The sequence below is a fragment of the Neomonachus schauinslandi genome, chromosome 1, assembly GCF_002201575.2.
Source record: "Neomonachus schauinslandi chromosome 1, ASM220157v2, whole genome shotgun sequence".
Lineage (NCBI taxonomy): Eukaryota > Metazoa > Chordata > Mammalia > Carnivora > Phocidae > Neomonachus > Neomonachus schauinslandi.
In genome coordinates, this window is record NC_058403.1 from 162,220,884 (window position 1) to 162,247,832 (window position 26,949).

Sequence of the window (26,949 nt, forward strand, 5' to 3'; positions counted from 1 at the left end):
ATTGTGGGGGTGGGGTAGGGGGAAAGGGGAGGGGAGGGGTGGTTTATTCGCAAAAACCATGTCGTTGGGATTTTTGTTCTGTTTTTGTACTTGCTTGGTATTCGTACCCGGGGGCCCTCAAACTCCATAGCAGGAGCTGCACGAGGAACAGCTGACGTAGCGTCCTGCCTTCCTGCTTCAGTTACCAAAGAAACCTCTGATGCAGGTCTGCTGCCCCGTCGGGGGCCAGAACTCCACAGCACACGCTTTCTCAGTCACAAGCCATGACGTTGGTGACCCAAATGCTTTGTGCTTTTTAATTTGCTTCTCGAGACCGGGGTGTGTGTGGCTTAGCTTCCATTGCGTGTTTGGTCCGGCCCGCGTGTGTGTGTCTGTGTGCGTGCGTGCGTCTACTTGAAGAGAACAGAGAACTGTCGCGTCTGATTTGCACTATTGGAGGAGGGCTAAAGTTGCCTGGCGGACAACTTTCTGTGAGATGCTAGTACTCTGAGGGCAAACTGCTGAAAAACAAAGGGTTTAAGGATGACATTTCTGACCATTTGTGTGTTTTTTGTTTGTTTGTTTTTTTAAATTTAGACAAAACAGCTTTGGAAGGGGAAGTCTCATACAGGTTATAGGTCTTTCTCTCTAGATTTCAGGTGCTTGCAACTGGACTGCAGACTACCAATCACGGGCATTCTCCCTTTCCTAAACACTGCAGTTTGTTAGACTAGAGCTGAGGTTGGAGGATTCTATAGTGCTTTCAACGTGATGCATGTTTTAATGGAGAAAAATAGCTGGTTTCTATTAATTGTATAGATCTAGTAAACAAGAACCTTAATACTTACTAGCTTCTTTTCAGAATTAGTTTATTTTTGTCAGTTACAGTCCTAGATATACTTACTGCTGGTACAGTTGTACTCTTGAGATTTGTGTTTGATATTCACATTACTCCTGAGTAGTGTGGGGCTGGCAGGCCCTGGAGACGGGCAGGCCAGTCGTGGGTCAGCCGCGGTGTAGGATGCTGGAGTTTTTTGCTGCCGGCTGACATTTAGTTTTTGCATCCCCTGTCTGCTTATTACTAGCTCCTGGGGGAGTTGGGGTTTGTGTCTTCCAACTTCCCTCCATGCAGAAACTGCTCCCTTTCCACCCTCTTGGCTGAACAGCAGATTACTGACAATCTGTGATATGGTATTTTCTGTGCTTCCTCATACGCTGGGGCCAAGGCAGTATACATTCCTCTGACTGACTTTATACAGTTATCACTGCGTTTATTATCGTTACTAGAGTAATAGCTACTAACTAGAAATTAGGCGAAGAAGAAAGCATGACGGACACAGCTGTGGATGTTCAACAGCTGCTCCTCTTTTTGGTAAACGTTCATTTCTATCCTCCCCCCCTCCCGCCCCCCCCCACCGCCTGCCACGTCCCAGCCACCAGAAGGCCACCAGAGGGCTTACAGAGTCGCCTGGCCAGGTGATACAGGCGCGCCCGCCTCCCCTGTGAGGCGCTGTGGACGCCCGGAAGCCCTCGAGGCTGGTTTTGAGTATAAGAAAAATACAGGTTAGCTGGTTAATTGTGAAAATCATCACTGGGCAGAAAGAAAGGTCAGCGGATCGGCTCTTGTGGTCCCAGGGTGGCTGCAGGTCTTTCCACAGGCGGAAGAAAAGCCCTTCTCCTCTTGCCCCTGCACACATTTCACCCCCACGTAACTGGGCTTCCAGGCTTTCGCATTCGGGCCCCTATATTTTCTGTAGGAAAAATCGGTGAGAACACTTTTTTTATATAGGTAACTTTAAGACCATCATTACGCTGTGCGTAAAGAATGTACAGAGAAATTTGTAGGTATTTTTTGAAGAACAATTAATTTGTTAATGATATGTAGCTATTTAATTTTCCCTTTCCCATTGTAATCATTCATATTTTTTTTGTTTGGAAAAAAAAGTTGATCTTTTTTTTTTTTTTTTTTTTTTTGTCGTAGATTTGTCTGTAAAAGTGCAGGAACACAGTTATTCTATGAGAACACTGCATCTGCCTTAATAGCCACTAGTTTGTTATTGCTCCAGGCTACTGAGCGCGGTGGCGGGAAGCGGCCGGCGGCGGCGGGCTCTGCGAAGGGCGGGCTCCTCGGCCCGGGCCCCGGCACTGGCCTATCTGGGATAGGCGGGCCCCTCGAGGGGCCCCGGGCGCGGGGAGGCAGAAAACCAAACATTTCACTGGGAAAGGACACACTCCCTGGCCTCAGGAGGAGCACAGTGAGCTCTTCACAGAGCCACGCCGTCACGGTGCGTCCTGCCCGTTCTCTCCTTGTTTGTAAATCTGTAATATATCATTCTCTGTGGCCTGTTTTTCCTGGAAGAAGAAGAAGAAAAAAAAAAGGTTTGGCAGGCCATCTTTTTTTTTTTTGTACTTAAAAGTAGCCTTAAGAACAATAATAAAGTGCTCTTAAACCACAGGCTGTGCGTGTGACCCACGGGCCCCGGGGTGGGGGTGGGGGTGCCCCCTCCACCCCACGCAGGTGGGCGGACCGCGGCTGTAGCTCCGACTCCACAAGAAGCCCCGTTGACAACCTGACCCGCAGAAACCCCACCCTTCTAAGAGTCCGCCTTCAGCCTCACTGTCGACTTGGGTCCCGGGCCTGAGGCAGAAGAGAACACCCCAAGAACACAAGTGTGGAGAGGGTGCGTCCCTCTCCTGAGTGCCCACGCCCAGCGCTGGGTGTCCCGGATGGTGTGCCACCACACACTGCAGTCAGGGCCTTCCGGGTGCCGCTTAGGCCCTCGGGAGGGAAGGCGCCTCCCTCACTTGGCCGCAGAGGAGTGGGCTCTGGGGGTGTGAGGCCTCCTCCGGGGCAGGAGGGGCTCCCACCCAGGCCGTTACCAGGATGTGGCCCTGAGACCTGTTCCTGGGCCCTTCCACCAGCTCAAGGCAGCAGCAGAAACTTCTTTCCGCCCCTGAGCAGGGAGGCACAGATGCTTTGCCCACAGCTGAGGACAGGCCAGGAGGTGGAGGAACTGTCTGGGTGGCAGACTCTGTCCGTAGTGGAGTTCTGGGTTCAGCAGGACGAGTGCGGGCCCTTCTGTCCTGCACGTCCCTCCATCTCCAGCCGGCCAGGCTGACAGAGCTCACAAGGACGTCAGCCTGCATTGGTGCCCCCTCTCCGGGGTTTGCAGGGCAGCCCAGGGACTCTGGTGCTTGCCCCCCACAATGGCTGCCGGAAGGAGCTGCTTTCTCATTTCCCCATTTGGTGTGTTGGGCTGACTGTTCCCTGTCCTCATTGCCGCCCCATGGGGGCCAAGGTGGGAAGGATCCTGGGAGTTTTGACTATCAAACACTTGACAACAAGGAAAAAAGAACTCGTGGAGGGAACCAACTCCCAGATCAATGGCAATGCCAAAGCCAAGGTTATTATTTAGCTCAGAACTGGTAAGATCATGAATCATGAGAAATGGAGAACCCCAGAAGCTCCTGGGCAGTGGAGAGGGGGCCCTGGTCCTCAAGGTACACAGAGGAGGAGACCACAAAGGTTGGAGGGGCGCAGGGCCCAGAATCACCGGTCTTGGGGGCGGCAGTCCGGCTCCGGTAACCGAGGGCTCCTCAGCAGGCGGCCAGGGAGAAGCCAGCCACGCAAGGGTGGGCCACGTCAGACGGTCTCATCGTCGCTCATGTCCCAGATCTGTGTGGAGAAGGGAGACATTCAGTGTCCAGCCGCCCGGTGGCGCCCACTGATGTGGCCTCACGTCTGTGTGGTGTGATAGCAAACAAAAGAAATGACGGCTCCCACTTGCAGATGACACACTGCGCGCCTCACAACGCCCCCATCACTAAGGACAGAGACAGACACCCTAGTTCTTGTATAATGAAAGCAAATCACAGAGAAGGGAAGTCTTTGCCCGGGCCTCACTGCTGAGTTGGGCGAACAGCGGCCAGCCTGGGGGCGGGGGTGCTGGGATCTGAACGGGGAGTCTGAGCGCCCCTCACCTCCCAGCGCCCACCGCATAGCCGCCATCCCTGTGCCGACCAGCCCCGCCCGCTCCTCTTTCTGCCGCCCCGCCCGCTGCCCCAGATCATCCTCTCTAATCGCCTCCTTCTCACGGCCTCCCAGGGCAGGGACTCCGGCCTGTGCACACACTTCCCACCCTCGGGGCGGCCCGTCAGCCGTGCTCCAGGTGCTGAACGGACTACAGATGGCACACCTGGACAAGCACGGACGAGCTGGCTGTCCCTCGGGAAACCAGTCCCAGCGGAGACAGCCAGATCTTGCCTCTGTCCCTCTCTGCCTTTGGTGAGCCCAAGACTTCTGGGGCCAACCTTCATGGGGGCGGCGTAAGGGGACAGCGGGCTCTCACGGCGTCACCCGTCAAGAGGAGTGAGGGGGCCCCAGCTGCCGCCTCCGCTGCAGCCCTCTGCCTGAATCCCCGGGAGGGAGCCGGACGCCAGCACAGAGGCCCCCGGGGCTCCTCGCACCCTGGGCTCCCTGGGGGCTGGTCCCTGAACTTACGCCTTCAGACTTTCAAAATTCCTAGAACTGGTTGCAAAAGGCCACCTCAACCCTAGCAGAGCTGAGAGAAGGAACATCATGTTTACACCAGGCTGGCCCAGGGAGATGGGGAGGCCCGGCCAAGGTAAATATCAACACTAGCTTGGCTTTCAAAGTCAAGGATGTGGAAAATAAATACAGAGAGAAGGAAATTTCCTTTATCCTGAGGTCCCAGCTGCCTGGGCCGGGGGCTGGTGGTGAGTGTGCCTCTCACACCCGCCCCCCTTTCTACATACACCCTACTGTCCCAAGATACCGGGGTGGGATGGCACCAGCAAAGATGCAGCTGCCTGCAGGAGCAGGGAAGGGGTGGCAGGGGCCTGGGCTGGGGTCCGGCGGCCTGCGTGAGGCCAGGCAGGCCCTGCCGTTCTCGGGGCCCAGCTGTTCCAGAGCAGGGCTTGAAATAGATTCCAGGGCCTGGACCCTCAGATGGGGCTTGGTGGGGGGTAGGAGAGGGTGGCTGCATCCCACGCTGAGGCGGCACTCAGGAGCCCCTGGATGTGATAATCCTCCGGTTCAGACCGCCCGGGTGCAAAATCAGCTACCGGCGGGTGGACTGGTCTCTCCCTCAGTCGTCCAACACCTGCGCACTGGAGGGGCCCCTCCTTGCGCTGCGGCTGCGGCTGCGGCTGCGCAGAGCCAGCGCGAATACCCCCTCCTCCACCCCACACAGCCCGGGGGTGCAGAGGGAGACATTCAGAGAGGGAAGATGGCTTGCCCGGGATCACACAGCCAGTCAGGTGCGGAGCTGGGAGCGCAGGTGTGTGGGAAAAGGTCACATGAACAACAAGGGCTGCGTGGGGCAGGCTGCATGGAGGCGGCGCCAGGGCTGGGGGTGGTATAACCTGCTGGGGGTGGGAGACATGCCAGCCAGGGCCCGGGCAGTCTGTGTCAACAAGCAGTGCCTTCTGTGAATGGACAGGGTTTTTCAAAGGACACTGGGGGGGCCAGGCCCAGAGCAGGGCCTTATGGAAAAGCAGGAGCTCCAGAGGCTCTGTCCATTTTATTGCATCTTAGTGATGAGGTAGGGTCTTCAGCACCCAGCCCAGCCTTTGCACACAGTGGGGGGAGAGGGGGGCGGGAGGGGTGCTGGCTCTGCCTCATGCTCCTGGCACCGCCCAGGTTGTGCAGGGGATCAAGCAAGGCACCCGAAAGGCTTACTATGACAGGACTCTACAGAAGCGGGTGGGGGTGGATAATGGATTTTATATAACTGCTCAGGGATTTTCCAGAAAGAGTTCTTCTCTGGGCCTGAGATGGGTTTCTCCACCAGGGCAGTCAGTCCTTTTCCCATCGGCTGGGCCCAGGAAGGCAGCAGTCTTATTTGTAAAGCTTCCAGAAGCTTGAGCCTCCACAACTCCCACATGATCTCACTTATAGGTGGAATCTAAAAATGCTGAACTCAGAGAACCAGAGAGCAGATGGGTGGTTGCCAGGAACTGGGGGGAAACGAGGAGATGCTGGCCAAAGGGTACAAACCTGCTGCTGTAAGAGGAGTATGTTCTGGAGATCCAATGTACACCATGGTGTTATAGTTAAAAATACTATATACTTGAAATTTGCCCAGAGAATAGATCTTAAGTGTTCTCATCACACACACACAATAACCATGTGAGGGGATGGATATGGTAATTAATTTCACGGTGGCCATCATTTCATAATATATATTAAAACACTACTTTGTAAAACCTAAATTTATACACTTTTTGTCAGTAAAGCTGGAGGAGAAAAAAACAAACTTTTGTCTCCTCTCACCCTAGAATAAGGCCCAGGGGGTGTGGAGGGGCCTTGTGTCCTCAGCCTCCCTCACAGCGCCTGGCAGACAAGAGGCCTCATGAATGTCCTCTTCATAATGAATGAAGGTTGTACTAAACTGGCAAAGATTTAAAAAATGTTGATACTCAGTGCTGGCAAGGGAGTGGCAAAACACTTCCAGCAGGAACATAAACTGGTACCGTATTTTTCAAAAGAAGAGATTTGGCAACATATAACACAAAGCTTTAAAAATATTCATACCCTAAGGAAGAGAGAAATGGTCTCTTTTTGCGCACCTAGAAAACCCAAGACAATAAATGCTGAGACGAATAAAGACAATATTCGATAAGGCAGCAAGGTATAAAATGTCCAACAACCAAATTCCACCTTCGTATCTGCAAAGAGCAGCTAGTTGGAAAACAGAAGAACCCATCGTAAGAGCGATGAAAAAGAGAAATTCCTAGGGAATAAACCTACATGAAATGGATAACATCCAAGTGAGAAAAACCCATCAGCTCAGGCCCGCACGGTCCTTGCCAGGGCCTTGTGAAAAGTACGCTGGAACAGAGGGAGAGCGCACAGGGCGACAGGTCCGCCCAAGTTCATATGAAATTTACCACAATTTCCATTCGAAAAAAATTAACAAGTATCTTTTCTGGAGCTAGACCAGCTGGTTCTAAGGTTTATGGGGAAAAAATAAATAAGCAAGAATATCTAGGAAAACCTTGGTGAAGAATAATAATGAGGAGGTTCCCTTGCTCTATGTTCAAGCAGGTCATAAAGCTGACAACTTAGAAGAGGGTTGCGTCACCATGGGAACAGACAGATGGGCCCTGGGCACGAAATGAGTCTAGAAACAACAGAAGAGTTCTGTCCAAGTACATATGGAGATTTAGTATCTTAATGATAAAGGTCTGGGGAAGGTGATCTCAAATCATTAGAAAAAGATGGACTTTTTAATAGATATGGGGACAGCTGGACGGTCACTTGCAAAATGATAAAACTGATTCCATGCTTCACTGTACGTCGGAATCTACTCCAAATGGAACTGATCTAAACATATGACAGTGAAACCATACAAAACAAACATCAGTGAATTTCTTTATAACCTGGGAGTGAGGAGCCTATAGCCTTAAATCTATAAGCAATAAAACAGATACAGTGGATTATGTGAAAACACATGTGTGCAATTTTGCACAGAAAAAGCTACATGCAAAGTTGGAAAGACAACAAAGTGGGAGAAAATACCACTTCAGCCCATAAAGGGCTAATAGCCCTAATATACAAATAGCTTTTACAAATCAAGAAGAGAAAGACCAATAAAAGGATTCACAGACCAAAGACATGGACGGTGAATTCACAGAAAAAGGCAAACAGCCTTTAAACATAAGAAAAGGGGCTCAGCTGCTAGGAATAAGAGAAATGCTAAAATTTCTTAGGACACAAATACTCAGCAGAAAAAATACTCACTCTTGACAAAAATCAAAACTCACTCCTGGTCTCTATAAAAGATACCATTTTCTATGAAAATGAAAAGGCAGACCAGAGACTAGAAGAAAATATTCACAGTGTATATAAAAAGGACTTGTAGCCAGAATATACAAAGAATTCCTACAGTTCAATAACAAAGAGACAGGTAACCTTTTTTTTTTTTTTAAATGGGCAAAAGATGTGAATAGACACTTGACAAAAAAGGAAATAAAATGGTCAGTAAGAACCTGAAAAGGTGCTCAGCATCCTTAGTCCTCAGGGAAATGCAAACCACAAAGAGACACCACGCTGTACCTTCTAGAACTGCCAAAATAAAAAAGGCTAGTAGCACCAAAGGTCTTGTGAGAGTGTGGAGCAACAGGAACTCACGTAGTGCTGTGAGCAGGGACAGAAACTGGCATCGCCACTTGGGAGTAAGGTCTGGTGACGTCTAAAGTTATACAATAGGAAGCAGCCATTCTACTCCTCTTTACCAAAGGCATGAAAACACGTGTCCACAAAGACTTGTGCAAGTATATTCATAGCAGCTCTATTCGTAATAGGCACAAACTGGAATCAATCCCAATGGCCACTGGCAGGCAAAGCGAAACAAAGAATGGTATCGCCACACAATGGGGACTACTCACCATCAGAGGGACAGAACACACATGCAGCAACGTGTATGCGTCTCAGAGTCATTGTGCTGAGTCAAACCAGCCCGACACAAAACACTATGTACCCTGTGGATCCATTTATGTAAAATGTAGACATGGCAAAACTAACCTATGGTGACAGAAAGTAGATTGTCAGAACTCACCAGCCTATGCACTTGAAATAGGTGCATTGTACTGTATACAAATTATACCTTAATAAAGTTGATTTTTTTAAAGCTGCACAGAACAGGGATGCCTGGGTGGCTCAGTCTGTTGAGCACCCGACTTGATTTCGGCTCAGGTTGTGATCTCAGGGTCATGGGATCGAGCCCTGAGTTGGGTTCTGTGCTTGGTAGGGAGTTTGCTTGACGTTCTTTCCATCTCCCTTTGCCCCTCCCACTGCTCTCTCTCTCTCTCAAATAAATAAATCTTAATAAAAAGTTTAAAAGCTGCAGAGAACATTTTCTCACCTATCAGGTGGGCACAAATCCCAAAGCTCGACAATACATTCATTCATTGTATTTGTGAACCTGTGGGAAAGCAGCCCTCCTGGTGGAAGCTGGCAGGATAAACAGCACAAAAGCCCTACGGAGGCAACCAGCACTCTCCGACAGAACTCCTTGTCTCGGATTTTGACCCAGCAGGCTGACTTTTAGGAGTCTGTCCTAAGGATACACCTCCACAAATACAAAAGGGTGTGATTCACTGCTGCATGGGTTGTTACAGGCAAAGACTGGACACAGCCCAAGTGACCCTCAGTGGGGGACCAGCTTGCTAAGCCATTTGCTGCACAGCCACATTAGGGGCCGCCATGGCCCTAAAACACAGCAAGGAAGCTCAGTGAACAGAAGGGCGCCATTTCCCGGATTTCCTTAGTGAGGGAAAGAAAAATGCGAGTGTCTGTGGCATGCCACCTTCTTTATAAACACATTCCTTTTGAGATGGAAGAGAAAATAAGAACATTAAATTCTTTTAAAATTTTGCAAAAATAAACACACAGTTGATAAACCGGAAATTAATTTTAATGGTTCCCTATGGCGGCGGGTGGGTGGGATGGGGGCGAGGCTGGTCTGAGCATCCCTTGTAACTTGAGCATCAGGTCCATGTTTATATAGTCAAAAAAATCAAAAAGAAAAATAACTGAAAGCACAGCAACATAACCAAAAAAAAAAAAAGAAAACAGATACACTGGACCTCAACAAAAGTAAAAAATGTTGTGCCTCAAGGGACACCATTAGGAAAGTGGAAAGACAACCCACAGAATGGGAGAAAATCTGTGCAAACCATACATCTGATTAGGGACTTGTGTTTAGACCCTTTACAACTCTGTAGTGAAAAGACAACCTAATTTATGAACGGGCAAAGGAGCTGTGTAGACATTTCTCCGAGAAAGACATAAACGGCTAAGAAGACCATGAAAAGATACTTGAACATCATTAGTCATTAGGGAAATGCAAATCAGAACCGTGAAGAGATACCACGTGGCACCCATTAGGATGGCTTTAATCAGAAAGGCAAAGAGTAGGCGCTGGTGAGGACACGGAGCGGCTGGACCCCCCAGATGCTGCTGGGAACGTACCCAGTGGCGCGGCCACTGTGGAAAACAGCCTGGCCATTCCTCACAAAGTTAACCAGAGTGACCCTGTGGCCCAGCAGTGCCACTCTTGCATGTGTACCCGAGAGAATGGAAGCCCACGTCCGTACAAAAATGTTCACAGCATTAGTCATAAAAGTCAAAAGGTGGAAACAACACAGATGTCTCCCAACTGATGAGTGGAAATGGGGTCTATTCGGACAGTGGGTATCATTTACCAAACCCACTCGCACGCTCAGTCTTCTCAAGAGCCCGAGGACCGCGGTGTGACCGTTCACAGAGTAGGCAACTGCAGCCCAGAGGAAATCAGGTAACTTGTCAAGGAGACCCAGCTAGTAAGGGTCGGACTGAGGCTTTTCCACTTGATCTCACCACTTCCTTACTGCTCAACACAATTCCTTCTGAAGAAACCGATGACGGACAACAGTCTCCCAACCTGCTTCCTGGCCTGATGCGCGGTAAGCGGCCCGACCATCGGATGGCACGCACGGGACCCATGGGCCCATGTGGGCCAGCCTCCGACCTGTCCTGGCTGCTGGGGTCCCCCGCCCTCTGTCCCCTGACCCCGGCAAGGTCAGGAGGCGAGGCCACGCTCCTGCCCTGAGCCCACGCTCCTGGCCCCGGCAAGCGGGGGTGGGGGGGGCCTGGCTGGAGGCCGCGCCATGGCATCTCAAGCCAGGGTGGGCGTGGGGACGGTGGGGCTGGGGCCGCTGCTCTGAAGGCAGGGGGACCTTCCCACAACAGGACTCATCATAAGACGCCAGGCAGAACAGGCAGCAGGACCGGGACCGCACACCCCCAGAGGGCCCTAAGGTTTCACTTTCTGCTCTCTCCAAATGAGACAGACACATTTGAGAGGAGCCGTTCATCATCCAATTCCAAACTTGGGTCCCCTTTCTGGACCGCACTGCCTGGAGCCTGCCACGAACTAAGGTTTTTCTTTATAAACACTGTAATTACCCTGTGAATGACACAATTATATTTGTGTGCATGTGTTAAAAGTGTTCATTTGTTAAATGTAAACATTTAAAATATACCACAGTTTCTGAAACCCAGTTTGGGCATTTCTTTATTTTTTAATATAAGAATGGAAATATCCAGATCTCTCTGGGCCTCTGAGCAGCCCTGTTCCCCACACTTCCTCTCTGGGAAACTTACAGGTATGTATCTTTCTGTGGGAAAGTCAGAGAACAGAGGGGTCTAGGGGGTGGCCTTGGCTGGGGACCAGATGAAGACATCAGCCTGGACTTCCCCAGCAGACTTCCCAGCCAGGGTTTGGTCCACTTGGGAAAGAACGAAGGCCCCATCATGTTTCCAAATGGATCCCACTATAGCCATCGTTCATTCACTCATGTACAATCACTTATTCAAAAACACGTTCACTGGGTAGGCGGCACTAGGCTGGTCGGGGGGCGGACAGGGGCTGTCCTCCATTTCTTGCCTGTCCAGGTGCTCAGTACCTTCCTTTAAACTATGGGAAACAGTGGAGGGCATTAACACCCATTTTGTCTGAGGGGCAGGAGTCTGGTAGTCTGTGAGCCCCTTCAGACTTCCGAGGGACCATGGGGACCAGCGGAGGACGAGGCTCCAAATAGATTGGGGGGCAGCCAGCCAGAGACATGCCCACCAGAGGGCCAAGCCAGGCAGGGCTGCCCAGAGCAGTGGCCCAATCACAGCCGAGGCTCAGAGAGAGGACAGGGATTGTAGGGCTCCCATGGCCAGCAGACTGTGGACCTGCCCTTGGTCCTTGACATCCTAGGTCATGTTCAAGGACAGGAAGGGAGGGGAGAAGGTGGCCCAGCAGGGGGAGGAAAGGGGTGGGGGGAAGAGTGGATGGCTGGCTGCAGGCCTGAGTCCGGCCAAGTCCCCTGCGCCACCCTGGGCATCATGCAGGTCTCTGCCACAGCCCCTGAGGGGAGACACCTTGGTATCCTCAGGAGGGAGGAAGGACTGTTTCCAGGGCCACTCGGCAGACTCCGGATGTCCACCAGAGAACAGATTTGTTGTCCTCAGGTATCACTGGCCCCTGGTTGCTCTCCCTGGGTCTCCACAGTACCTGGAGTGCTGTTCACACAGGGAGAGTGCAACCCACCCACACTTGTTTCTGTGCCCCAGACCCCCATGCATGGCCCTGTTGACCTCTCCAAGCTCACCTCCCGCGACTCCTTGCTCACCTTCTTCCAGCCCCCTAGGCTTGAGAGCTCCTGCCTTCTGCAGGGCTCTCGCACACACCTCCATTGGGCATGGACGACCCTCCCCATGACCTCATTGCCTGGCTGGCTCCTGCCTGTGTGCGGCTGCTGTTTTCCCTGATCACCCGTCTGAAATAGCCTCCCCTCATTCTTTGGTGCAAACAAGCCCTTTGGTTCCTTCAGCGCCCCTACCATAATTTGTTGCCATTTTAGTCTGTGCATCTGCCTGACTCCCCCCAGGAAGGTGAGCCGCCCGAGGGGAGGTCCAGGCTCAGTTCACTGCTGTGTCCCAGGCTCTGGCACAGAGTCCGGCCCAATACACAGCCTTTGAATGAACAGTGACTCAGAACCATCTGCTCTGTATATGATACCACAGTGGAGAAAAGAAAGGGCAATTTTTGGTGTGAACATAATACCCAAGAATCAAACAGTAAAGGAAAGGGTCCCTCAGTCCAGATGGTTGCTGGGGACTCTGGCAAGTCAAGCCCTTGCCCTCCAAACCCCAAAGGATGGTGGGACAAGGCTGTGGGTACCTGCTGGCAGCAGAGCCGACTTTCCAAAGGGAGGCCTGGGCTCCAGACCACTGAGATTCTTATTCTCCTTCCTGGGCCCCACCATCAGGTCCCAAGCCAGGCCACGGCAATGCACAGTGGTGGACAATTCTTGATTCTGGAGTCTAAGGGCCCCAGTGCAGGATGGGTGCTAGTCCAAAAGGATGCTCTGTACGTAGCAGTTGGGGGGCCTTTCAGGCTAACCTGTGACCATGCCCAACCCAGGTCCACTCGTGCAGCGTGTGTCTGGGGAGGGCCACAGGAGGTGCCACTGGGTCAAGGCCCAGGTTCTGACTCCCCAGTTCCCAGATTCCCACTTGGAGCTCACATCACAGCATGGGGACGTGGACCAACTCAGGAATAACCCTGCCCTCTCTCTCACAGTAAGTCCAGAACGCGAGATGAACTGTGTGCCCCAGCATCCGTGTCTCTATCATGGGATCCGAAAACTTCGAGATCCTTCTGCCTTTCTGCCAAGGCAGATGGAGCTGATGTGACCTGCCTAGGCCAGCTGGTATAAGCAGGTGATGACCATAAGGGACAAACAAGGGAGCAGATAGCTAGGGCTGCCCTGGGGCTCGACCGCCCGCCCTGTGGGGGACTTCCAGGCTGTCACCAGCACCCTTGCTGGGACCCCTTGTTCCTGCTCTATCCACAGGCCTTTTTCACCCTCCTTCAGTGGAGATGAAATGACCCCTTCCCCACCCCACCCGCAGGGCTCTGCACTCCCTTTTCTTATATATGACTGCTCTGGTACCTTCCTTTTTAAAGATGCCCGCTGGCTTTTCCACCCTTGGACCCCGAACACTCACTACCTCCTCCAACCTGGCCTCTCATGGGCACCTGATTTGGGAGAGGAATTATGACCCAGCCCCAAACTCAGCCTCCCAGACGGCAGGCAGCTGAGGGTGGGGGAGGGAAGTGGGATAGGGGTAGCTAGAACTTTTGGGGCAACTTCCAGTGCTAGAGTCTTCTGGTGGAGAACTTCCCCATTTCCACCCCCTCATGTGCCAATTCAGGGACCCAGCATGCACCACCCCATGACCCCACTGTGGCAGGGGTTCCAGCACAAGGTTAAGGTTTTACCAGAAAGAAATAGTTGTGGCCCAGGCAGCTGGTAAGATGCAAACAATGACTTATACAAAGCACACTGGGCAGCCAGCCAGTGGTGAAGGAGGACAAAGGAGAAAGGAAATGCTTCATGCTGGCATGGGGTGCCTCTCCCCGTGCGGTGGGCTTGGGTGGGGAGGACGCCTCTGTCTGGCTGAACAACTGATCAAAGGCACATCGAGGGAGGAGGCAGGGCCTGGGCCTGTGCACACATGTGGCTCGCATGCCACCTTCGAGGGGCCTCTGCCCCCAACCCTCCCCCACAGCACCCCCAGCTCAGATGCTCTGGGCTGCAACTGACAAGACTGGGTCTGAAAAAATGGCCTAGTGTTTTGGAACCTAGATCCAGCGAAAAAGACAGGCCAACACACCAGACCTGCACTTGGGGAAGCGCTGGGGAGGCGCTCAGCAGTTCCTAAGTTCACTGGCCCAGGTACCAAGAACCCAGCTAACACCTGAAACACAGAGACAGGGACAGGATGCCCTGGAGAGGGGTGCCTGGGGGGTTGTCATCTTAAAGTAAGCACGGGAGGTAAGCAGTGGAGAACAGGCTGCTAAGAGCAGCTACTAGGCTTGGGGGAGGAAGAATAGAAAACAAGGTCAAGGCTGCAGCTCCCTTCCATCTGGGGAGGTGCAGACCTCAGGTGACAACACCCAGTGACAAGGAGGCTCCATCACAGTCCACCTGAGGAAGGGCTGCTCGTTTCCATCTTCCCACCAGGGGCTGAGCAGGCCTCCAAGGCCAGAAGAGAGGGACAGAAGGGAGGCAGGGGAGATGGTATGCTTCATGGGGGACACTAGTCTCAAGCCATCCCCTGGGGCAGGAGAGAGAAACTGGGACCCCTGTCCTCGCCGCTACACCAGGGGAGACTGGGTCAGAGAGCTTGGCCTCTGTACAGGATGAGTAGTAGGCAGGCATTTAACATGTTTTCAAGCAAGTTCTAGTAATATGAGAAAATCGTCAGAAACGTATACGTTAAAAGAGAAAACAAAACCATGTGCCCCAATCACATACACCCGTGGTTTAAAAAAAAAAAGCTAGAAGGAAAAAGCAAAACCAAACAATAACTTCCAAGTAGTGGAGTCACAGGTGCCAACTTTCTTCTTTACTTTAGATGTTTTTACAAAGCTCACATGGCACTTTCCCGACCAGAAGAAGATGCGGCAAGCGGAGCGGGCCGCTGTGCCCCGAGAGCCCCTGGGGGTGAGCGTGCTGGCTGCCGAAGTGCCCAGAAGCACCGTAAAAAACCTCAGGCCAGGGAGGAGAGGTTGCCATCTTAACCATGGACTCCTTGGTGAGGTTTCCATGGGAGCCCCAGGAATTCCCAGCCCCCAGCACCGGCTGCCGAGTGTCTCCCCTTATGATTAGTCTGGAAAATGGACCTCGGAGCCCTGCTTATTTAGCAACCTCCCTCTGGATGTGTCCTTAAAGGAGCACCAATATCTGAGAGCTCGAATGAGTGTTTATTGCCTAAGGACAAGGGTGCGACTGAGGCTTGAGAGGGGTCAGTCGAGTCCAAGGACTGGTGGGGAGCAGCCTGGTTTTTGGGCTCTCCACTCCTCATTACCAACTGACATTCAAAGGCAAAGCCTCCAAAATAGCAGCTGCAGCCCCAGAGAATGACTAACAACAGGGTGTGTGTTACGTGCTTCAGCTTCTCTACTTAGTTTGGGGAGTAGTGTGGATTTATTTTGGGGACAGAGGGAAGGAAGGGGACGTGTGGGAGAAGGGCGGCCGGGCCCCAGGCTTGTTTGCTTTCTTCCCAGCTTCAAAACACATTTTTCAAATTAGGTGGTAAGAATACAGGGCAATTTCTGTGGCACCAACATACTTTCTTTCAAGATATGATTTATATGTTTGGCCCGCATTTTAAATGAAATGGTTATTGAGATAAATGGCCGTGCTGGAGGCTGCAAAATGGTTTCCATTATGTAGTTCTTCTTTTCAGTTCCTTAGAAAACTTTCTGAAAAGTGCCCCTGTAAAAAGGCGGACACTTTAGCATCTTTGTTCTCTACCTCAAAGGGCTTTTGGGGTCAACGCTGGAGAGAGGACGGAGGGAAGGGAGAAACGCGTGAGAGCTCAGAGCTCTAGAGCGAGGTGAATACAGGATATAAACATACACAGACTTTACCTGGTAAGAGATAATTTTGAAACTTTAAATAATGCTAAGGCAGGTGACCTGGAATATCACAAGAGGGCCCTGATTCAGTCCCTGCAGACATTCGAGAAAACATTTGGTATCCCTGCACGGAGTCCTGAGGGCGCTGCCTCTGGGCGCCCCCAGCAGAGGCCAGAGGATGAGACAGACACAGGCCCCCGACCTTGTACAAAGTTGCAGGAATCAGTGCGGCACTGAAGTAAGGACAGAAAAGAGTAGAGGAGTGGAAAGAGACCCACGCATATACCAGGTCAACTGACTTTCAACAAAGGTGCCACAGTAATTCAATGAGGAAAGGAGAGTCTTTTTAACAAATGGTGCTGGAACAATTAGGTACCCATGTGGAGAAAAAAGAAGCTCAACCCTTACTTCAAACCATATACAGAAATTAACTTGAAATGAATGAAACCTGGACATATATGTAAAAGTATAAAACTTCTAAAAAAGAACATAAAAAAATTAATGAGACATTGGGGTAGGCAGAGAATGCTTAAGATACTAAAAATATGAAACATAAAATAAAAAATTAATAAACTCGACTTCGTCAAAAATCAGAACTTTTTCTTTCTTAAAGACAATAAGAAAATGAAAAGGCAAGCCAAAGATATGGAGAAAATATATGTAGTACATATACCTGACAAGGAACCTATGTCCAGAAAATATAAAGAACTCTTACAACCCAATAATAAGATAAGTAACCCAATGGAAACTGTGGCAAAAGATTTGAAAGAAATGTCACAAAAAGAAGACACACAGATGGCAAATAAGTACATGAAAAGATGTTAAGCATCCATTGTCATCAGAGGACTGCAAGAAAAAACCACAAGCTACCACCATCGACCCAGCAAACTAGCTAAAATGAAAGACTGTCAACTCTAAGTGCTGACCAGGAGGCAAGCAACCAGAACTCTCAAACACTGCTGGTGGGAACAGCAAATAGTATGGCTACTTTAAGAACTAGTTTGATAGTTTAAGAGATTAAATGTATACTTACATTAAAACCCAGCAATTCCAGTCCTAGGTAATCACTTAAGAGAAATGAAAAGATAGGTCCACACAAAGACTTGTACGTAAACACACATTGGAACTTCATTTGTAACAGTCCCAAACTGGAAATAATCCAAACACTCATCAATAAATGAGTGAAGAAGTATGGTATATTCATAAAATAGGATACTATTCAGCAGTAAAAAGGGACAAACAACTGAGACATACCACAACATGGATGGATCTCAATAATATCACACTGAGCAAAAGAAGCCAGAAAAAGAGGATTCAAAATATAATCCTAAAATTTGTATGGAACCACAAAAGATCCCAAACAGCCAAAGTAATCATGAGGAAGAACAGATCTGGAGACATCATACTTCCTGATCTCAAACTGTATTACAAAGCTATAATAATTACAATAGTATGGTACTGACATAAAAATAGATACCTAGACCAACAGAACAGACTTGAAAACCCAGAAATAAACCTCCACTTTGATGGTCAACTAATTTTTGACAAGGTGCCAAAATGGGGAAATGGGGAAAAGGTAGTATCTTCAACAAACAGCACTGAGAAAATTAGATAATCACATGCAAAACAATGAAGCCGCACCCCTACCTTACGCCGTTTACAAACATTAACTTGGAGTGGATTGAAGACTTAAACACAAGACCTCCTACTGTACAAGTCCTACAAGAAAACATAGGAAAGAATCTCCTTGATGTTGGGTCTTGGCAATGATTTTTTTAGATGGGACACCCAAAGCACAAAAGCAATAAAAACAAAACTTAACAAGTGAGGCTATGTCATACTAAAAAGCTTCTCTGCACAGCAAACCAACCAAGAAAACAGAACAAACAACAACAACAACAAAACCCATAAAATGAGAGGGTAACCTATGGAATGGGAGAAAATATTTGCAAATCATATATCAGATAAGAGGTTAATATCCAAAATATGTAAAGAACTCCTACAACTCAGTAACAATAAACTAAACAATCAGATGACAAATTGGACAGAAGAACTGAATAGACATTTTTTCCCAAAGAATGGGAAATGGCCAACAGGTACGTGAAAAGGTGCTGGACATCACTAACCATAAGGTAAATGCAAACTGACACTACAATGAGATACCACCTCATACCTGTCAGGATAACGATGGTCAAGAAGATAAGAATTAAGTGTCTGCGAGGGCATGGAGAAAGGGAATCCTTACACACTGCTGGTGGGAATGCAAGCTGGTGCACTCACCATGGAGAGCAGTATGAAGACTCCTTTAAAAATTGAAAATAGAAGTACCATGTGAAGCAGCCATCCCACTGCTGAGTATATAGCCAAAGGAAATGAAAACATGATATTGAAGAGACTGATGGACCCACCCCCACGCTCCCTGCAACAGCATTCCTAACAGCTAAGCTACAGAAACAATCTAAGTGTCCGTCAACAGCTGAATGGATAAAGAAGATGTGGTATAGAAACAATTGAATTATTATTCAGCCATGAGAAAAAAGGAAATCCTGCCATTTGTGACAACATGGATGAGTGCATTATTCTAAGTGAGATAAGTCGCAGAAAGACAAATTATGTACCTCTGATATGTGGAATATAAAAATGGCCCAACTCATAAACAGAGAGTAGAATGGTGGTTACCAGGGGCTGGGGGGTGAGGAAACTGGGGAGATGTGGATTTAAGGGTACAAACTTGCAACCAGTAGATGAATGAGTCCTGGAGATTTAATGCACAGCACAGTGATTATAGTCAACAATACTATGTTATATACTTTAAGGCTGCTGAGAGACGAGATCTTAACTTTTCCCACCATGAGAAAGAAATAGCTGCAACTTGGTGGAGGGGTTAGCCAGCACTAAGGTGGTTCTTATTGTCATATATCAAAGTATCAAATCAACATTGTACACCTTAGACTTATACAGTGTTGTAGGTTAATTATGTCTTGACAAAAATCAATTTAAAAAATAAAAAATAAAATAAAACAAAAAATATGGTTCCATTTGTATGGAAGCCTAGAAAATACAAGCGGGACCTATAATGACAGAAAACAGACCCTTGTTTGTGGGCTGGGTGTGATTTGACTGTGAAGGGCCCCAGGGAAATCTTTACCTTTTGGGGTGATAGAAATTGTCCCTATTTTGTGGTGTGGTTATACAGATGTGTGTAAGGCTGTCAAAACTCATAGAAATGTACACTTTTACATACATTTTATTGTAGTGAATTACAATAAATAACTATAAGAAATTTGATCTTTTAAAAATTCAGCAAAAAAAGAAACACAGCTAAAAGGGGAAGTTCACAGAATATAAATACATATTTATAATAGTTTCCAAAAATATAAAAGAGGAATACTGTCCTTTCTAAAATGGCAGAGGGTTGGCAATCCTAAAGGGGGACCCCACTTCTACCCTTTTAGTACTGACACCATTTCCCAGAGATTTTATCTAGAAGTTGTGTTTCCCAATCACTTGAGGTGAAACAGAATCATTACAGTCCAGTGTTTCTTTGCTTCTTCAGCTAAATGGCACACCTTCTCTCACTCTGCATCCTGCTTGGGACTCTTCTTTAGTCACCAAGCAACACTAAATCACTTAGCCCAGGAGCTAAGAGCTCAGCCTCCGAAGTCAGACTTCCCGGGTGGTGTCCCTGCTCTGCCACTTGCTAGCTGTGTGACCTTGGGCAACTTGCTTAATCTCTCTGTGCCTGTTTTTCTCATCCTAAAAACAAAGCCCAACATGTTGTGATGAGCACTGGGTGTTATACGCAACTAATGAATCGTTGAACACTACATCAAAAACTAATAATGACTATATGTTGGCTAATTGAACATAATAATAATAATAAAACAACAACAACAAAGCCCAAACTGTATCTCCCTTATAGGGTAGTTGTGTTAATTAAATGAAATATAAAGTGCTCAGAATAGTGCCTGACAGGGTAAACACACGAGTACATGCTGTTATTTGTTTAAAATTATTGAGACACAACTTTACAACCTGAAGAAAAATAAAATTCCTGTTCATATCATTAACATTTTTTGATAAGCTCTTGGAAGTTGTGGGTAATCAATCTCATATAATAATACCCTAAAAAAAGCTCTCCATGCTGAAAATAACATGAAGCTATTTCCTCTTTTTTGTTGTCCCTTCAGGAGGAGGACATCTTAGCTGTTATTCCTTCACTCACTCACTCACTCACTCACTCAGTCACAAGAATTATTAAGTGCTGATTCTGCGTCATTTTCAAATAGGACTCAGAGAGGGCAGATGACTTGCCTAGGGTCACACAGCCAGTAAACAGCAGAGCTACGATTCAAACCCAGGTCTGTCTGCTTCCATGCCTTGTGTTCTCTTCTCCACTGCAGCTTCTGGCAAACAGGTCTACTCTGAGGCTCCATGTGGGTGTCTTACCAAGAGAACCATCCCCCGAAGGGCTGGCAGCTGCAGGATAGCATCTGTGCTGGCCCCTTCGGGAAGGCCTTCCTGAAGTGGTTGCAGGTCACTGCGGAGGGGGCAGCATCACCCAGCCCATCCCCTAGGCTTTCCATTATCACTAATCCTAGCACAACTCCCGTGCTCTGTAGGACACTGGGTCTCTAGAATTGCCAAGACCTTACCTCAGGCTCCCATGACACTCAGGGATGTCAGTCAGCCCGGGCTGCAGGTTTCTCCTAGCTAGGAGGACCATAGAGGCCGTCTGAAGTCACACACAAGTACCTGCCAGCCCTCCCGGGCCCAGTACCGTTCCTCGGCCCCTGCGACGCACAGGGCCACGGCTTGGCTCAGTGGCATGGGGTAGGAAGGAAACAGCACCAGACCTGGGGAGAGGCTCCACTACTTTCTAGATCTGCGATCTTAGGCAAAGTGACTTAATCTCTGAGACTCAACCTCACAAAGGTCACCAAGGGTAAATAAAATAATGACTGGCAAGCACTAACCCGGAACCTGGCACTGAGCATGTCCTTAGGAAAAGTTCAAGGAATCTGGTCCAAGTGCGCTGAGGCTGCGGGAGCAAAGAGTAAAGTGGGGACTAAAAATACCTCTTGGCTACTGATTCAGGGCTTCATAATGGACATTTGCTTTGTTTGAGAATCCCCCTTTTGCTACATCCAGATCCTTGAGGGAAAATGGGGCCTGAGTGGTCAGGAGGAAAAACAGAGCTCTTTATATGGAGGGGTACCCATCCATTCAACCATGCATCCACTCAACACACGTTTATGGGACACCTGCTCTGTGGTAGGGACTATGCCAGATGCTGGGTGTTCAGTAGTGAATGAGGACAGAGAAGGAAGGCCCTTACTCTTGGGGGTCCCTGCCTGTGTGAAGCCCACATTCTAGTGCAGGCAAACAAGATCTAAGAAAACAGCTCCAAGACATGTACGTACCATGAAGGAAAATAAACACAGAGTGAGAGGTGGAAAAACAGAGGAGCACTTACTTTAGACAGGGATTTTGAGTCGAGCCTCTCGGAGGTGACATTTAAGCTGAGATCTGAAGATGGGAGGGAGCCAGCCCATCAAAGGGCAGAGGGAGGGTGGCTGTACGTGGAGGAAAGAGCAGGTGCAAGACCTGCAGGCGGGTGAGGGCGGGGAGTGCTCCAGAGGCTGACAGAGGAGCACGGGGTCCTGGTGGGAAAAGCCCCAGGCAGAGGTATGGGAAGTCTGCCTTCGCAGGGTCCACGGTGAAGAGTCTGGGTTTATTCTAAACCACTGAACTTAAGCAAGAAGTGACATGATTATGGACAGTGCCAGGGGAAATGGAGAGCAGTGTGCATATTTGCGGTATATCTTGGAGGGATAGTCAGCATATTCACAAACACCTAAGATCAGAATCCTAAAATGTCAGAGCTGGAGATGATCTTACATGTGTCAGGTTCAGCTCCCACTGTTACAGAAGGGGAAACTGAGACCCAGAGAAAGGGACATGGCCTAAGCAAGGTCATAGGCGGACCTGGGTCTAGACCCTAAACTACCAGGGTGGTCCCTGGCTCTCCTGGGTCAGAGCCATGGGCTCGGGCTAGGTCCACGCCTGTGGAAACAGAGGTGAGAAGGTCCCCTCTCCATGGACTCCCCTTTTCGGAGTGCACTCACACAGAGGTTTACTCTGAAAACAAGGGCAGCGACCTCCACGGAACACAAACATCCTCCCTAGGTGTGCGTGAAACTCTGCACTTTTCTTGGGAAACGGAAGTTTTGGCTTTCTTCCTCTGCAGTCCCAGGGAAGGTCCTGGGAAGGCACTGACCTATTCTGAAATCCAGGCTCCATGGGCAGGACAGAACAAAAGGAGTCTGTGATGATGGTCACTGCTGATGGAACAGGGTGGGCACACTTCCTCGAGCCCACATGGGTAGGGGGCTGAGTGGGCCAGCTGAGGGCTTATGAGGAGATGGCTATACTCACTAAGAGCAGTCCTTAAAGACAGTTCTTTTGCTCCCTAATTTGTCCCTAATGAAGTATTTCAAACCCACTGGAAGGCTCTCAGTTCTGCTCCAGTCCTGCTCCCATGGGCCCTGGGGCAGTTCTTCCAAACTCTCCCTACTGGCTTGGCTGGCCCTGACCTACTCAGCAGAGAGGGGAAATCTCTCATCCCCACCCGCCCATCTTGCCCTGTGCCTCCTGAACCCGAGAATGCAGGTCCAGCCCATGGCCAGGCTTGGCGGCCAGGCCTGACAGTGGTTTGGCAGGGGACCCTGCTCATCCCATATGGAACCGCTTTTTCCCCTCTGAAGATGATAAGCTTTGGGGCTCATTTTTTTGTGGGCTCAGCAGAAATTCTTAAAAAAGGACTGCTGTGTTTCACCATGAGAGTGAGGATACAAGGCTAGTAAGAGCCCTGGTCCAGGGGAGTTCCAAAGCATTCTGGAAGGCATGACAGAGCATACAGCTCTCCGAGGAGGCAAAGCCCAGCCTCATCCCGGGCTCCCCCAACCTCTGTGCTGAAGAGCCTGGACCTGGATATTCGAAAACTGATAGGGCCAAGCCCTCCTCAGAGGGAGCCTGGACCTCAAATGCCATATCCACCTGAAGAGCTGGGTCCTCCCATTGGGTTCATGGTGGTCATCTCAGTCTGGCCCGAGGGCTCCCAATCAAGGCCACTGTCCCATCATCACCTCCCCAAACCTGCGAAAGGAGGCTTGCTTTGAACCTCCTCTTGTTATGCACCTGCTCTGGAAGGGGCCAATGCAGGAGACTTCCAGGCTGACAGAAGTTGGGGTTCCATGCTAGGGCCTTGGGAACAGTGCTAGGTATCACTAGGGACATAAAGACGATTAAGATGAGATGCCCCCCACCCCCCGCCCGACCTGGCAGCCTGCAATCTGCCCAGGAAAATTATGCACACCTTGGATAACACTAGACAGGGTTTCTGATAGATGGGCCCAGGGGAGTGTTCTGAGCCAGAGGGTGCAGAGGGCTAGAAGCTAAGCTAAGGCTCTGCATGGGATGGTCTGGGTCTAGAACCCAAAGGATGAAACATTCCAGAAGGAATGCCAGCATTCCTGAGAGGGAGGACTCCAAGCAAGGCAGCCAAGGAAGAAATCATTTGGCCCTTTACAGAAGCCTTCTTGGAGGAGGTGATCAACAAGTGAATAAGGTGTGAACTGGTAGCATAGCTGGACAATACAGGGAAACAGAGGCACTGGGTGGGGAGGTTTGGGAAGAGGACTGAAGGCCAGCTGGAGTAGAGACCCCGGTTAGGAAGTAAGGAAAGGAAAGTCAGGCAAGGCTCTGGGGCAGGTATCCAAACCTGGGAGAAGCATGTGGGCTGCTGGTTGGCTAAGGCCTGCTGAGGCTGGGGCAAGGTTGCTTGAGCTGAGCTGCTGTGGGGTGGGAGGGACACTACAGAGGTCCCGAGGTAGCCAGGTATGTGATGGCAGGCAGTGACTGGGGCTCTGTACCCCAGGTGCTGAGCAACACAGGAGACGGAGCCAGGTGAGAGCACCTTCCCGCTGTGGGTTAAAGAACATCTGCTTCTGAGAGGTGACGACCCCCTGGACACAGCTGGGGGTCATCCCAGGCTTGACCACCGGGCCTGCTAACAAAGAGTATGCAGCAGCTCCCTTAAGGACAGCAAACAGGAAAGCACAGTGTCCAGCCCCTGCCTGGCAGCACGTAGCCACCCAGCATGAAGGACCGTCATTCAGGAAGGGCTCTGCTGCCTTCCCAACTTTGGGCAGAGGCCTTCTCCTCCGTGACAGTGTCTAACCCCTGGAGTAACACAGGGCCTCTGTTCCAGGACAAAAAGCATGCTGAGGTGACAGCAACCATGCCTGTCTTTACCTTGGCAATCTCATGCCCACACCTAAATATAGATGCTTGTGCAGAACATCTGCCTGCTACCACAGAACCAGTGAAGTCCAACTTACAGAAGAAGGGCACAGTGTTAAGACTCGAGAAGCTTCTCACTGTGTGTTCTTAGAATCCCCAGTTCCTTTTTTGTTCAGCTTGAACATCCTCAGCTACAGGTGAAGAAGACACATGGCCCGGCAGAGGGGGACAGCTACGCCAGCTGGTTAGATACTTGGGGGGAGGAGAAGACATGGAGCCCCAGGGCCCCAGCCTGAGGCTTTCCGCTCGGGTCAGTACTTTTCCAGCCCAGACTACTCAGAAATACTGGAATTCTTGAGTTTTCCTTCGTGGCTACACATTTCTGATGGTAGGAAACCTGGACCTTAGGATACAATGCAAATTTTTTAAGTTGCCATAACTTGAAAGAACTTAAAATTTTAAGAGCAGAAAAGAAGGGTAATTCAATTTCTTTATAAATACATTTTTAGGGGCACCTGGGTGGCTCAGTCGGTTAGGTGTCTGCTTTTGGCTCAGGTCATGATCCCAGGGTTCTGGGATGGAGAAGCCCCACATTGTGCTCCCTGCTCAGCGGGGAGTCTGCTTCTCCCTATTCTCTGCCCTTCCCCCCTGCTTCTGCTTGCTCTCTCACTCTCTCTCAAATAAATAAAATCTTTAAAAAAATACATTTTAAAAAATCCACTTTATAAACAATTCAGTGTTTCCTGCTTCTAGTTTCTTTCGTTTTTTCTCTTTTTCTTAGTTTGTTGATAAATACCAGGCAAGAAGTCCAGAAGGCTGCATTTTGGTTAACAAAGAATGAACAACTGTGGCTTCAAAAACTAAAATCTTTAAAGAATCAGCTCCGTGTCTTCTTTCTCATCTCTTCTCAGGAAGTAGTTTTTAATGACAGTTTTCAGTCTTTTCAGAAAAGAGTTTCTGCTTCAATGTATTTATGTAATAGGTGACTATTTTCACAGAATGGGGCTTTTCTCAGTGGTCCCAAACTACCCTGAGAAGGAGGTAAATGAAAGTTCACACTGGGAGCAGCATCAAACTCAAGCAGAAGAATAACACAAAGCAAGCTCATGTATGGGCCTAGCTCTTTAAAATCACACTTAAAAATCACTTTATCTTTCTTAATAAATTATTGCAAGCTGAACTTGGAAAAAAGTCATTCCAGAGGAGGTTTACAATATAAATAACCGCTAAGAGATCATTTTCTTTGTTTTCGTTGGCACGGGTCTTGCTGAGTTTAAATGTACATGCACCATGATGATGAAAGGAGCCCGGAGAGTAGGGCTGGGGGACAACAGCCCAGTGTGGCTGCCAGAGAGAGAGAACCACTCCAGGCAGATCATATCCCCAGGTGGCACTGGGGTGGGGGGGCTTGAGGTCAGGGACTCCGGGTGCAGAGCACTAAGCCCACACCCTCCCCTCTCTGCTCTGCACAAAGGCACCCCTCTAGGCTGTTCCTGTCTCAGGGCCCTTCCTCCAGCCCTCCCCTCTCAGGCTGGGGCCTGCTCCTCTTCTCCACCCTTCTGGGAAACCCTCCAGCTTAGCACTCAAGTACCCAGCTTGTAGGAGCCAATTCCAACACCAGGGGCTAGGGGATGGTGTATAGACAAATGAATAAAACTCAGGGCCTCTGTCAGAGTCCTTTTACTCTATTAAGAACAAAGCTCATTTTTCCTGCCTACTGGGCACTGTGGTAAACACCACTCTTATGTTACCTAGATCCATCCTCAGCCCACAGAGAGATGGTGCGATTGCTAACTTTGGGAGAGAAGCCTGTGTTCTCAACTACCCATTTCATCTCCCTCTCTGTACCTCCGACTGATCCTTCCAGACCCAGCCCTCTGTCCTTCTCCTCTCCTGGATGCCCAGCACAGGGCACCTCTGGTTTACTCATTGCCAATGACGTGCTCCAGACCAACGGCTGCACTTCCACTGCGTACCTGCAGCATCTCACACAGTGCTAATAACAGCTCAATAAATTATAAACCAGACACACAGCAGCAAGTCGTCTTCAACGAATGCTTGTGGAATGAAGGAATAAAAGAACGAGCCACGCTGTATCAATTCTCTTCTTACCATTTTGTTTCTCAAGCACCCTGAGGGCAGGACCACCCCCCACCGGTGCCTGCAGGCCCGCATACTGCCTAGCACAGGAGGCTTAGTGATGGACTCATCTGTCCGCAGGCCCCACATGGAATCTTTCCATTTCTAAGTCTTAACAAGTTGTTGCTTTCTAGGGACGCCTGGGTGGCTCAGTCGTTAAGTGTCTGCCTTCGGCTCGGCTCATGATTCCAGGGTCCTGGGATCGAGCCCCGCATCGGGCTCCCTGCTCCGCGGGAAGCCTGCTTCTCCCTCTCCCACTCCCCCTGCTTGTGTTCCCTCTCTCGCTGTGTCTCTCTGTCAAGTAAATAAATAAAATCTTAAAAAAAAAAAAAAAAGTCACTTTCTACACGATGATTCTGGGGAAAATCAAATAATTGAATTTGATGATTAAATTAAACCAATTGACTGAATTTGATGTCAGCAAAGTGTCTGGAACAGTGCTTGGCACACAATAGGCACTCAATAAATGTTAGGTGCTGTTATTACTATTCTTATTAGGCCTCGTTTTAGGTATTTAAGCAGCATCAAAATGCTGTGCTGT

The 26,949-nt window shown here is 49.4% G+C and overlaps 1 protein-coding gene across 2 annotated transcripts in view; it reads right to left on the bottom strand.

The window, feature by feature from the left end:
• Positions 1-3,159: 3,159 nt before the first annotated feature.
• ATG7 (autophagy related 7) overlaps positions 3,160-26,949 on the bottom strand; it is a 230,381-nt gene continuing 206,591 nt past the window's right edge. For both annotated transcript variants that reach the window (XM_044916407.1, XM_021695209.2), the window contains one exon: positions 3,160-3,655. In XM_044916407.1, the coding sequence (XP_044772342.1) occupies positions 3,623-3,655 (33 nt within the window). In that variant the 3' untranslated portion in view covers positions 3,160-3,622. The remainder of the gene's footprint in view (positions 3,656-26,949) is intronic.